At 33.5% G+C, this 15,136-nt stretch overlaps 1 protein-coding gene and 1 pseudogene across 1 annotated transcript; both read left to right on the forward strand.

The window, feature by feature from the left end:
* Positions 1-415: 415 nt before the first annotated feature.
* Positions 416-5,798, forward strand: LOC148761012 (uncharacterized; annotated as a pseudogene).
* Positions 5,799-11,970: 6,172 nt separating this feature from the next.
* Positions 11,971-14,188, forward strand: LOC108663298 (aluminum-activated malate transporter 2-like). The gene is made up of 6 exons (XM_018126914.2): positions 11,971-12,274; positions 12,524-12,664; positions 12,762-13,034; positions 13,323-13,435; positions 13,510-13,653; positions 13,763-14,188. Exons 1-6 carry the CDS (start codon positions 11,971-11,973, stop codon positions 14,186-14,188), a joined length of 1,401 nt encoding a protein of 466 aa, XP_017982403.2.
* Positions 14,189-15,136: the final 948 nt, after the last annotated feature.

Genomic DNA, 15,136 nt, shown 5'->3' on the forward strand with positions numbered 1-15,136 from the left:
TACTGAAGTATCATCTATATTGTCATTTTTTCAAATTCAGCTTTAGTTGGCTCTCCATCAAGACAAACTTGTTGGTTTTCAAATTCTTCAGCTTCATGTTTATACCAATTCCATATTTTGTTTTCATCAAATTCAACATCTCGACTGACAAACACTTTGTTGTTGTTGACGTCAAATAACCTATTCCATTTGCTTGCATTACTTACACCAAGATACATAGAAATTTGAGCCTTCTCATCTAGTTTTGTTCTTTTAGTGGAGACTATATGTGCATATGCAATACAACCAAAGATCTTAAACTGACAAACAGATGGCTTAGTGTCAAACCATGCTTCACATGGTGTAGTGTCTTTAAATGCTTTAATAACAACAAGATTTAGCAATCATTTGCTTTATTACTTGCCCCGACCAAAAAATGTTTGGGCATTTCTCAAAGATCAAGCAACAAGCCATCTCCAATAGGGTGCAATTTTCCTCTCAACTACACCGTTTTTCTGAGGATTATGTGAAGCTGTAAGTTAATCCCTTATCCCATGTTTAACTAAGTAGTTCATAAACTCAATGCTTAAATATTCACCTTCATTATCAATTCTTAAGCCTTTAATTGAATTTCCATCTTGCTTTTCAGCAAAAGCCGTGAAATTAATGAAACATTCAAACAACTCAGATTTTTACCTAAGAAAGTAAAGCCAGCAAAAAAACATGTTTTATTATCTATAAATGATAAATACTACTTGCTACCATTCAAAGAAAAAGCACTTATGGGGTCCTCCAATCCCTGAATGCATAAACTTAAGATTCTTTGCTCCTTGCAGACTTTGTGTTGGAAATGGGTTTTTAGTTTGTTTTCCAAATTAGCATGCTTCACATAGTTCATCTGGTTTGGTTAGACTTGAAAAACCATCAGCAAGCTTGAAAGATACCATGATATTCAAGGAATTATAATTTTCACATGGCCAAGACACTTATGCCATAATTGAGAATGATTTGTCCTGCACTGATAAGTTCAATGGTTCATGTGTTTCCAATTCAATGGAAAGCATTTGTTTTTCATGCTAACCGATAGTAATTTATGGCCAGCAGAATCATACATAATGCATTACTTGTTCTCAAACAGTAGCGAAAAGTTGTCTTCAACCAATTGACCAACAGATAACAAGCTATAGCTAATATCTGGAAAGTAAAAAACATTTGGTATTAGCTTCATACCTGGTGATGTTTCAACCATAACAGTACCAACTCCACAAATCTTTAAACATTCACCATTACCTATCTCGACTTGAGACTTGAATCATTTATCCAATGAAGCAAAGACATTTTCATTTCCAATGATATGGTTTGAGCAAGCACTATTAATAAACTAGACATTCTTCTCTTACAAATTGCCAAGACTTTTAGACATAAAAAAGTCCTCCTCAATTGTCTCCTTTTACTCAACAATGGCTACCTTTTCATTTTGTCTATTTTCCTTGGCTTTGCAAACCTTTTCAACATGGCCAAGCTAGTTGCAAGTTCTACATCTTACATTCGATCTGAACCAACAAACCCTCTCCAAATGATTTTTCTTTTCACAATGTTGGCATGGTGGAAACTTGCCATTTTGCTTTTTAATATCATTCGGCATTCTATCTTTCTTTCTTTTTTCCATTTCTTTCTCTCTAAAGCCACTTTTAGCATCTTCTTTTGTTTTACCATTAAGGCTCCCTCACTATTGGGATCCATCCTTATAGCTCTACAATGCTCTTGTGCTTGAAAAGCATTCACAAGCTCTATAACAGAGAGTTAAGCAATATCCTTAAAGTCATCTAATGAGGATATTTTAGCCTCAAATTTTTCAAGCAAGCCAATAAGTATTTTGTTCACTACCCTTTTTTTCATTTAAATCTTCACTCAATAATCTAAACTAGTTAACAGTTTTCATTACCTTATTGATGTAGTCCTTAATCATCTCCTTTTCTTTCATCCTAAGCACTTCAAACTCTTCCATAGATTGAGTGCTTGGATTTGCCTACTTCGATCACTCCCTTGGTACTTCTCTTTAAATGTGTCCCCCTGTTTCCTTAGCTATCTCATAAGTCATGATCTGTGAGAAAATCGTGCTTGAAATGGTAGAGTGGATGCGAGTAAGGGTATTGTAACTTTTGGCCACCTCCTCGTTGTGTTGTTTGATTTAAGCAAGAGTGGGATCTTTCTTTAACTCCGGTGGTTCACTACCGATTTCAACCACTTCCCATAAATTGAAAGTTCTTAAATAGGCTTTCATCTTGACACTCCAAATAGGAAATTTTCACCTATGAAAAGAGATGGAAAGGGAGTATTAAAACTTCAAAAAGCCATCCAATTTCAAGGTTGGTCTCGGGTTTTCAAGAAAGACAATGAAAGATGAGTTTTAAAGGTTGAGAAATGAAGAAAAAAAGTTTTCACAGATCTTTTAACACCCTTAAAGGCTCTGTTGCCATGATAAAATGATAATAGCTTCAAGATCTTAGAGAGAAAAATGAGAATTTCTAAATAACTTGCAAAATAGGGGCTTACATAAGCTCATTTTCATTCTCTTCCAAATATATTTCTTAGAAAGACTCAACTATAATCAATAGCCAATTACATAGTGTCTAAATAGACCAATAGAAAATAAAAAACACTAAACCTTGTTGAATACACAACTATAGCATAAACGGATAAAAAAAAGACACTAACAATAAGGAAACATACTAGAATGTGAGGGAGATTCATGGCCAGCATACATGTCGTGCTTTCACATGACTTAACCTTAGCAACATAAGAAACAAAATAAACTTAATCAAATAACATCAATATAATTTTTAACAAATTCTAAAACTTCTTAAGAATATCATATTTTTTTTCTACCATAAAATTTCCATCATCACATTACATCACTTCAAGTCCAAGAAAATAACTCCTTAACTCTAAATCAATCGTCTCAAATTCAAGCGCCATGATGCTTTGAAACTCATTCATCAAGACAAACTTTTACAATTGAAGTTAAGATTATCAATATACAGACACACCATCAATCCCTCATCAGCTTTAGTCTTGGAATAAAATGTGGGCTTATTTGACTTCTAAGAAATTGTCAACATGAGCTGTAATTATTAATTCTCGGAATACCTTGGAGAGAATATTTTCATATTTTCTTTTTACTTTGCTTGTACTCCAAGGAAGTCTAAGGTTAGAATACTTCCTTAGTTGCTATTTACTTTACTTGTACACCAAGTAGTTTTAGGTCTAGCTAACTATTATAATTACTTTACTTGCACACCAAGTAGATTTAGGTTTAGTTGGCTATTATGTAATTCTTTATTTTTCATCAAGCAATTTAATTCTTTACTTAGATCATGAATATTTTCTACATGGTATCAGAGCAGTTCTAATCTAAAAAGAACTCTCTAACACGAATCTCATTTTCTGAAGCCCATACTCAAAAAATCACCATCACAATTTTTTCTTCTGTTCATTTGAAACTACATGGCAGAAACCATTTCCATTATTCCAATGTAACAAGCAATTCCATTGTTCTAACCATACCAAGCAACCCAACACCACAAATTATTGTCCATCAAGACAATTTTATGTTTCTTACCTGTATCACATTGGATGAGACAAATTACTTATTATGGTCTCAACTCATGGAGATGCATATTGGTGCTCACAACAAAGCTGGATATCTCATCGGAGAAGATAAAAACCCACCCCCAGAAATCTTAATCTTAGACCATGGATTACTGAAGATCACAAAGTGAAAAGCTAGCTTATTGAATCAATGAGTCCATCACTGATGCAATGATTTATTCGTCTTCCTGCAACTAAAGATATATTGGAAGCTATATCGAAAGCTTTTTATGATGGATTAGACGAAACTTGTATTTTTGAATTGAACTTAAGATCTTTCTCTACCAAAAAAAATGGCCGACCATTATCAACATACTATAATGAACTTATGGCTGTTTTTCAAGGATTTGATCATAAGACTATCTTGCAAGAATGAACAGTTGAAGGTGTAGTCTAATTACAATCTACGATGGCTAGGTTTTGAGTCCATACTTTTCTAAATGGACTTAATTCTAAATTTGATCAGGCATGTGGACAAATCTTACAAAAAGATCCAAAACTTGAATTAGGAAGCACGTATGCATATGTCAAAAGTGAATATCAACAAAGCTAGACAATGGGAGGCTCTTGTCCAAATCTTGAGAGCACAACTATGCTAGCCAACCGAACTCAACAAGGACCATAATTTAGCTTTTCGAAAAATCGATAATCAATCAACTAGAAAATCTAATGGTCTGGTATGTACTCATTGTGGTGAAACAGGTCATACGAAACAATCATTTTATGAAATGATTAGCTATCCTAAGTGGTGGGACTTCACAAAGAAACCTTGAAAGAAAATTGCAAGGAAAACCATAGTGACATACACAAAAAAAAAACTAATCGAAGCCTACGACATATGTTACAAACAATCAGTCTTCCTTTCTTCTCAATATGTTATCTCCACAGCTAATGGTAGTACATGTCCTATTATCGAAAAGAGTTCTATCAAATTATCCAATACTCTTACATTAGATACAATTCTTATTGTTCCATCCTTTGAATGCAATTTTTTGCCTGTTAGCCAAATTAACTCTATTCTTGATTGCACTATAACTTTTTGGCTTTTATTTTGCATATTTCAATACATTCTAACTTGAAAGATTCTTGGTTATAGAGTTAGGTGAGGAAAAATCTACTAGTTGGAGTTAACAAAAAGTGGGAGACCGAAAGTTAGCCAGGCGAATCTAGCTAGTAGTAAAGATAAGGCTTGAGAGACTATATGGTTATGGCACCAAAGATTAGACATTTTTCATTCAGCTATCTTAAGAAATTACAACCACATCTATTTTCAGGTCTGAATGCTTTAGATTTTCATTATGACATTTGTAAACTAGCAAAAAGCCATTGTATTTCTTATCTAACAAGTTTGAATGAAAGTTCAGAACCTTTTGCGATTATTCACTCTGATATTTAGGGTCTTGTAAAAATTCCTTTTATTTCTAAAGTACGTCACTTTGTTACATTCATTGATGATTACACAAGAATGACTTGGGTATCTCTACTTCAAAATAAAAGCGATGTATGCACAGTATTTTAGGAATTTTATACTATAATGGGCACTCAGTACTAGAAGCAAATCCATGCTCTGCAAATGGACATTGGTGCTGAGTATGATGGATCCCTTGATGAATTTTTGAGCCACCATAAGATTCGTTATCAAACTTCTTGTACCTATAATTCGCAGCAAAATGGATTGGTGGAGAGGAAGAATATATAGATATTGGAAATGGTCCGTGCCTATCTCTTTGACATGAACATACCTTGATTTTATTGGGAAGAAGTTGTAAAATTCGTTACCTACCTTATTAATCAAAGACCTTCTCCAGTAATAGACTTTAAAACCCTTTAACAAAAAACGCAATCTTTAGTTTTAATTCCCCACCTCCCTTATCTTGAACCACGAGTTTTTGGTTGCACTGTATATGTTCACATTCCCAAAAACTACAAAATAAACTTGATCCATGTGCAAAATGATGTGTCTTTGTTGGTTATACTGATTTCAAAAAAGGTATAGGTGCTATGACCCTCAAACTCATAAATTACATATAATCTTGGATGTTTCTTTTCATGAATTACAGCCTTATTATTCAAGGGGAATCTCTAGACCTTTTCTTCAGGGGGAAAGCTCTAGTGAAGAGAATGTGTTAAAACAAAGTGGTGGAGAAGAAGAGTTTATGGAGTTATAGGAAATGAATGAACGTTTTTGGGAAAAGTGTTCAACAATGTTGTAATAGTATTCTTGAAATTGAGAGTGAGTTTGTTCTTCTACAAATGGATCAGGTGCTTTTGTCACAAAGTCCTCAAAATTGTCCAGGGTTATGTTGACACCATCAACTAAAGAATCAACCCAAAATATTCTCCCTTAAGTAATCCCAAATCCCATATCTGATGAATCCCATGAAATCTTGAATCCTATATCCGATGAGTCCCTTGAAACACATGTTCCTATAAAATAGGTAGTTCATAAATATCCACAAAGATCGAATAAGGGAGTCCTAAAGAAACAATATGAACCTGATCCTAAAGCTAAAGTCAAATACCCAATTAGCAACTACGTGTCCTCCTACAAATTGTCTAAATCGTATGCACTCACTATTAATCAATTATCCATTATATCTATTCCTAGTTGTTTGTAAGATGCATTAAAAGATCCAAAATGGATCAAGGCAATGAATGAAGAAATAAAGGTTTTGCAAAAGAGAGCCACTTGGGAACTGGTTCTTTTACTCAAAAGAAATAAGACAATTGGATGAAAATGCATATTTATGATGAAACTCAAAGTAGATGGCAACATTGACTCATATAAAGCAAAGTTAGTTGCTAAAGGGTATATGTAGAGGTATGGGGTGGATTATCAAGAAACTTTTGTACCAGTAGCCAAGATCAATATAATTTGTATTCTCATATCTATAATAGCAAATCAGGATTGGCCTCTACAACAATTTGATGTTAAAAATGCTTTCCCCAATGAAGACTAAGAGGAAGAGATCTACATGGAGCTACCACCAAGAATTAAACACAGTTCTTTGTGTAGAAAAAAAGTTTGTAAATTAAAGAAGTCATTATATAGGCTGAAATAGTTACCTAGAGCCTAGTTTAGGAGGTTTTCTTCTATAATGAAAGTATTTGGTTACAAACAAAGCAACTCAGACCTTACTTTGTTTATAAAACACAAAAAGGGAAGGTAACAACTTTAATCGTGTATGTTGATGATATGGTCTTAACAGGAGATGATCCAAGCGAAATGAAAGCATTACGAGAATATTTGGCTAGTTAATTTGAAATGAAGGATCTTGGGCAACTTAACTATTTCTTAGGAATTGGGGTTACAAGGTCAAAATAGGGGATTTTCCTTTCGCAAGAAAACATGTGATAGATCTCTCAACTGAAACTGGAATGCTTGCTTGCAAACCAATAGACACACCCATAAACATGAATTGTAAGCTTGAAATTTTCCAAATCAAGTTCCAACAGACAAAGGTCATTATCAATGGTTGGTTGGGAGATTAATTTAGTTGTCACACTTAAGATCGAATATAACTTATGCTGTAAGTGTTGTAAGTCAGTTTATGCATGCAACAAGTGAAGAACATAACAATGCAGTATATCGAATCTTAAGATACTTGAAGAGTGCTCTAGGCAAAGGTTTTTTGTTCTCAAAAAATGGTGTCTCTGACATTGAAGGATTTTTAAATTCTAACTAGGTAAGTGATCAAATAACCAGAAGATCCACATCTAGTTATTTTACTTTCTTAGAAAGTAATCTTGCCACTTGAAAGAGCAAGAAGTAAAAGGTTACGGCAAGATCAAGTGCAAAAGCTAAATTGCGAGGTATGGCTCATGGTGTATGTGACTTATTATGGATTAGAAGTGTTCTCAAAGAGTTAGGAATTGAATACACAAAACCTATGAATCTTTATTTAGATAATAAGGCAGCCATTGAAATTACACAAAATCCTATATAACATGATCGCACCAAACATGTTGAAATTGATCAACATTTCATCAAGGAGAACCTCGACCAAAAAATTATACAATTTTCATTTGTCCAGTCTGAAGGTCAGCTAGCTGATATTCTCACGAAAACAGTTTCAAGGAAGGTGTTGCATAGTATAATCGACAAGTTGGGCATGATTGATATCTATGCTCCAACTTGAGGGCGAGTGTCAACATGAACTGTAATTATTAATTCTAGGAATATATTGAGGAGAATATTTTTTTATTTTCTTTTTACTTTGTTTGCACTCCAAGGAAGTCTAGGTTTGGAATAGTTTCTTGTTTACTATTTACTTTACTTGCACACCAAGTAAGTTTAGGTCTAGTTGACTATTATAATTACTTTACTTGCATACCAATATAGGTTTAAGTTTAGTTGGCTATCATAAATAGCCCCTATATAATTTTTTATTTTTCATCAAGCGATTTAATTCTTTGCGTAGATCTTGAATATTTTCTATAGAAATCCACAAGTGTTGAAGAAGTTTTCACGCCAAGCCCGTGAAGCTTGCTTTAGGTCGTGCTTTCTTCAACCTATGCAACTTACTTTTTTGACCTGTCACATCATAACTTTTAGGTTGGCTACACATAAACTTCTTCATCCAAAATACAATTTTAAAAGAAAAAAACTTTACATCAAATTGATAAACTTTCCACTTATGCTAAGTAGCTATAGCTAAAACAGTTCGATAGTATCTAACCTCAAAACTAGAGCGAAGGTTCATCCAAATCTACTCCTTCAAATTGCATGTAACCTCAAGTAACCAACCTTGCTTTTTACTTGTTAATTGAACCGTCTAGCACCATTTCATTCCCACTACCTCTTTGTTGTTAAGTAGTTCAACTAGCTCTCAAATCTCATTTTTTTTCTAAGGTCTTCATTTCTTCATCCATGGCATCGCGCCATTCTACCCATTACATTGCTTTTTCAAATGAGCTTGGTTCTTCCATTTTTTCAATCTAACGTCTCTTCATTACTTCATAAATTTCCTTCATGGATTTCTATTTTCTTGGCGGTGTCTCTGAGGAAAATGGACTAAGTGTGGATGATTTCAAAGATGTTGATGAATTGGTTCTAGGAATATTGGATGGACAAAAATTGCCATTGCTTTCTTCATTGGATGGAAGAGGAGTGTCCACCAACTCATTATCATCTTGCATGAAACTTGGACGATGATACACCTCATTCTAATTGAAAGCATTATTTTCATTCAACACTACATCACAAACAATTAGTAACTTCTTGGTACGAAAGTTGTAAAATCTATCACTTTTAGTTTCAGCATTATACCCCAAAAATGCACGTCACATTATTTTCATCAAGTTTAATTCTCTTTTGAGAAGGAATACGAACATAAGCAAAGTAATCAAAAACCTTAAAGTAAGTTACCTTAGGCTTCCGCCCATACCAGGCTCCAAAAGGGGTTTCGTGTTGCAAAGCAACTATGGGACTCTAATTGAGAATGTAGGCTACTGTATGTATTGCTTCTACCTAGAAACTTCTTGGAAGTCCTTTAGCCTTGATTTGCTTTAGCTTGTCTATCTGTTGATTCGCTTATCAAATTACTCCTGTTATATCTTGCTTGAAAAACAAGTTTATGAAACTTATCTTTTGTTTGTCTTAATTAAAAGTTTGATTAGTTAAAAAAATTTTAGAAATTCAATTTACTTCCCTCTTGGATTACTCTTCATTATATTTGAGCTAACAATTCTATCACACAAGAAAACAATGCATAGAGATAACCTACGATTGAGCACTAAGCCTAAAGAGATACACATAGATGTTGAGTACTAGCGCTAAGAAAATGCACACGAGATGGAGGTTGAGTGGTGGGCCTAAAATGTGTGGGTAGCTAAGAAGAAATGTAAAAGGTCACCCACTATGAACAGCTTGGGTAACCAAAATAGCATGGTTTACTCACACAAGAGAACTGATCACAACTCACAAGTAATTAGAGGAGATTTGTTGAGATATCACTCCCTACCTCACTAAAAAGAGTGTAAAGGTAGCATATATGTATAAAGATCAAAAAAGATATAATATCTTATTCAAATAAATTTTTTCTTTTGTATTCAATTAAATTCTTATAATTTTATTTTGACTCAAATAAGTCTTTATGATTAAAGGTTACCTAACTATTGTTAATCAAAATACAACTTGTCATTCTATGCGACGTGGCGTTGATATGATATACTAACATGTCATAATAGATATTGATGTGGCATGATGACATGGATGTATGGTACTTTTCACTGTCCATGTCATCAACACGTGAGTATAAAATGATAAATGATATTTTGATTAATGACAATTAGTCAACTATTAGTCATAGGAACTTATTTGGTCCAAAACTAAAGTATAGAGACTTATTGAATGCAATAAAAGAATAAAAATATAATTGAATTTTTTAAAATAGTTTAAGGGTTTATTATGCCATCCAAAAGCATATTAGTTTAGACTCTTGAATTCAAGTGACGTCTTACATGTGTGTAGATCTAGCAATTTGTGTTTCTGTGTCTTAACCATATCATGTAAGCGTAGGGTATTAAGAGATATACGAATAAACACGAACATGACACGATTAATTAATCGCATCAAGATCTTAAACACATATAAAGATACAATTAATAAACGTATAACACGACACGACTACCACGTTTATTAAACATGTCGAGCTAAATTTTATACGATATGACACAATTAACACGATTAAAATTTATATGATTTATTACACATTCACATGATTGATACAATTAACACGATTAAATTAAAATATATAATTCAAATTTACAACTAAAAAGTATAAAATCATAATATTGATTATATATAATTAAATTCAATATCAATTAATATTCATCATCATGAAAATATTAATATTTATATGGATCAATAAATAAGTCTTAACCACGTGCTAAATGTGTCTACACAACACCTAAATCCGATTAAATAAATAGGTCACAAATTATATGGATACAAGACAACATGATTAACTAATCAAGTCTTAGATGAGTTAAGTAGATTTGACACAGTTCAAACACGATTTATTTGTATCTTAACCATGTCGATACAATTAGCCTAAATCCAAATCCACTTAAATCCACATCATATTCATATTTTATTATCATATCTTATACAAAATTATCATATCTACATGTATACATGGACTCTTTTGCTATGCTTACCGTTAACTCAAGATTTGGCTTATCCCCTAACACAACATAATTAGAAATATGTCATATAAGAACTTGGAATGACCGACAACATTATAGCACTACAAAAATTGAATTTTAATCAGACTTATTTAGGTAACATATTTTTTTTTATAGTAAAATTATAAAAGTAGAGCTACTTAAATTTTTAGCTTCATTTTTTTCATATTTAATAGCAATATAAAAAGTACAATTTTTACTAGTATATGAAATTTATATCGTTACATTTTATTCATAATACATATAAAAATTTATATAGTGAAGTTAGATATACAAAAATGCTCTAAAAAATATAAAAAATATTATTAAAAATATTTTTAATAGCACATTTGAAAAATGTGCTATTTTAAGTCAAATTTGTTGTAGTGTATTTAACTAATTTCTTTTATGAAAACTAGTAGAAAGTCATTTATGAAATTATGAAATTATTAGAAAATCCCATTATTTTGGTTGGATTTGAAATAATCACCCTATAAGGACTTTTTTTTATTATTTTTGGACATAATTTGTTATACCAAAATTTTGGTTTTTTGGATTGAGAGCTGCAACATACTAGTAGTATATAATAGCTTTAATCTCTGCCTTGCTCCGTTCGGCGCACGCACCTGATCCTACATTTTTCTTTTTTATTAAGGGGGCATGGAATATTACACAAATGCGCTTTGCAACTCAAATTTTATAATTTCTTAGCTCTCCAAAATGGAAAAATCATGATGCATAAGGATTTTTGAAATCGAAAATGAGAGAATAAACAAAGCATGTTTTTGAGGTTTATTTTGTGGATACGATCATTTTTGTGGTATATGGTGTATATGTGGATCTAACGCAACTAGAAAGGGTTGACCTCTACATGCATATGCTTCCTATAGACTAGAATCAGCGAGTCTCCACGTGACAACCATGGACGATTATTGAAGATGTAACCATGGCAGATGGAGCTCATGGCGACAGCTGCCCGATTTAATTTGCAATACCACAAGAATAATTTCAACTTATAAAATTAATATCAAAGATACGAATAAGTTCTTTCCGGATTCAGTAGAACGCGTCGATTTGAGCTCTCAACCTTCTGGAACTAATCAAACTTTGGCTGATATATAAAATGGAGACAGATTTGCTATTTTCTTGGCAAAAATTTCATTGCCTTAGGAAATGGCGCCTTCAAACCAAGAGAATGATGGAACTCTTGCTGCGCGGTGCCACTGCCACTGCCACTGCCACTTCCACTGGTTCAAGACCTTGCCTGCGAAGTCAAGGGCAAACGTTGTTAGGATTGCTGAAAAGGCCAAAAAAATTGGCAATGATGATCCGAGAAAAGTTATTCATGCATTGAAAGTAGGTCTAGCAGTTACTCTGGTTTCGTTATTCTACTACTTTGAACCACTTTATGATGGTTTTGGTGTCAATGCAATGTGGGCACTTTTAACTACTGTAATTGTTTTTGAATTTTCTGTTGGTAAGTTTGCAAACTCTTTAAGCTTGCGGTAGTTTACTAGAAGGTTATAAAACATGAAGTAAATTATATAAGTTATTCACACAATGACTTATTTCCTAAAGCTTATAAGGTAAATTTTAGAAATTGGCCTTCACCAATAAAGCGATTACTTCAATTATCATATGTCACACTTACCAAGCTAGAGTTCTTAACTAAAAGCATTTCCACCCCCCCACCCCCCCCCCCCCCCCCCCCCCCCTTTTTTTCCAGGTGCGACAATGGGAAAGGGATTAAACAGAATGATGGCAACATTGGTAGCTGGTGCTCTAGGACTTTTAGCCAATTGGGTGGCAACCCTGTGTGGGAAGACAGGGGAGCCAATATTACTTGCTACTTTTGTCTACATAATAGGTAGCCACACCTTGATTCCATTTGTTTTGCCTCTAAAAGCATTTGAATTACTTAAAAGCCTCCATCTAATTAAGTAAAACTTTGATCTGTGCTGCAGCGGCAACAATAACATTTATTAGATTCTTTCCTGAAGCGAAGGCGAGATATGATTTTGGGCTGCTAGTATTCATCCTGACCTTTTGCTTGGTATCTATTTCGGGTTATCGAGAGGATGAAGTTCTTGGCATTGCCTTGAAGAGGATATCAACCATCATCATCGGTAGTTGCACCGCCATGATAGTGTGCGTTTGCATCCGCCCTGTTTGGGTAGGAGAGGATCTACACAACCTTATCGCTTCCAACCTGGAAAAGACAGCAAATTCTTTGCAAGGTACACAGATTATATTCATTATACTAAGAGCAACTTATGTTGCACACAGGGACAGACTCAACAATTTTTCTAAGTGGTATCATAATTAAAAAAATTAATGAGCTTAATAATATCATTAACTATATAAAACTCTAACAGAGATTAGTCAGTATTTTTGGTACTCCAATGATGTATGTGACACCACTTATGTCAACATAGGTCTGCCCCTGATTTCCCATGACCCGAAATAAAATTAAACCTGGAGCGCAATCTTCTTTCTCTCTTATGAAATAAGGCAAACATGTATAGGTTTCGGAGGTGAATACTTTGGAGTATCTAAACAAGAGCAAGCCAACAATGATAAGTCATTTCTTCAAGGATACAAAAGTGTTCTTACTTCCTCAAACAGCGAGGAGACAATGGTATGTAAGATCCTTTTTTTGGTGGAAGAAATTACTTGAATTTCAACTAATTAAAAAGTATTCAAGTTTTACAGGCTAGTTTAGCAACTTGGGAACCACGCCATGGCCGGTTCAGATTTCGCCATCCTTGGAAACAGTACCTCAAAGTTGGAACCTTGACTCGTCAATGTGCATATAGAATTGAAGCTCTTAACAGCTATCTTAACTCCGAAATCCAAGTACAATAACTAACTTATATCACTATTATGTATTCTTTGAAACATAGAATTCAGATTTTCTACTAACATTGACATAATTAAAGTAACCAGATTTTTGGTCTACTAGCAGACTCCTTTGGAAATACGTAAAAGAATTGAAGAGCCTTGCATGACAATTAGCACGGAAACGGGAAAGGCATTGAAAGAATTAGCATCAATAATGAATGATATGATTGAATCGACATCTGCTAATATCCACCTCGCAAACTCAAATAGTGCAGCTGAAAATCTGAAGTCTCTGCTCAAAACAGAAATATGGGACGACACTGATCTCCTAGAGATGGCACCAGCAGTTGCAGTCGCTTCTCTTTTACTAGACATTGTAACATGCACGCAAAGTCTTGTTGAAGCTGTTGATGAATTAGCCTCTCTCGCACGGTTTAAGAAGCTAGACTCAACAATGACGCAAGAACAACGAAATTCGTTTCGCAGGGGTACAGTGCAGCCAATATCTAATGATGATGTACAACATCATATAGTTAATCTTGCGGAATAATGATGTTTCGGAAATGGCTTGGAATTGCTAATTTTGACGAGCATTTCACAGAGATATATAAGAACATAGTTCTTTAACTTGCTTTTATGTTTTTGGTTTAATTTAACATGCTTCGTTACCAGTGTGAATTGCATGTTAATTTTATTTGTAAGGGTAATACACTTCCGATCATGTTTTGTGCAGTTGAGTTCTAAAACTATCAAAATGACCTATTGAATTTTAAACATATATCATTTTATCTTCTACTGTCCCAAAAACAAATTGTGCAATATAACTCTGATATCTATACGCACATAAATACAATGGATCAAATTGGACATTCAAGTGGCATACCACCATATATGAGTGAGAGTTTTTAGTTTTTTTTTTTTTTTTTTTTTTTGCTTTCAATTGTCTTATATGACAATTTATAAATATCTATGAATCTAAATTATTCTTTTCTTGAGTGTTCAATATCTCCAAACTTTATATACAATGCATCAAGATACTTCTTTTTTTTAATACTAAAATAATTAGCTAATCAAATTTGATTAGATTGCAAGGACCAATAATTAAACTTTACCGTTTTGAAATAGTCTGCATAGCAAATGATCACATATTGCTTATTATTTTTTTATTAAGTCAATATCTTTATTGATATATCAAAATAGATACAGATTCTGAAAATTCCAAAATACAAGTATGGTGGTAACCTGTTTACGGCCCGAATACAAACACCCATTCACAGAATTGACCCCCACCATCACCCAACTCTCACCCCATTCGTTGCCCCGAATGCAAACATTACATAACAACATACAACAAACCACCAATCTTTTTTAATACAACATATATTTACTTTGGTAACCCCACACACATGTAAGACAGAATTGTCACAATTCGTACAGCCATGCTTAACATTTGTTCAGTGCACCAAAATTGCTAACAAATCCTCACTCTACTACAGCT

This window comes from Theobroma cacao, chromosome 9 (assembly GCF_053813885.1).
Source record: "Theobroma cacao isolate CCN51 chromosome 9, ASM5381388v1, whole genome shotgun sequence".
NCBI classification, from domain to species: Eukaryota; Viridiplantae; Streptophyta; class Magnoliopsida; order Malvales; family Malvaceae; genus Theobroma; species Theobroma cacao.

Excerpts from the sequence above, each read along its gene's own strand:
- LOC108663298 (XM_018126914.2), top strand. The coding sequence starts at position 11,971 with ATGGCGCCTTCAAACCAAGAGAATGATGGAACTCTTGCTGCGCGGTGC. Across the intron at positions 12,275-12,523 it reads TGTTTTTGAATTTTCTGTTG|GTGCGACAATGGGAAAGGGA; the intron begins GTAAGTTTGCAA and ends CTTTTTTTCCAG. Across the intron at positions 13,035-13,322 it reads GACAGCAAATTCTTTGCAAG|GTTTCGGAGGTGAATACTTT; the intron begins GTACACAGATTA and ends AAACATGTATAG.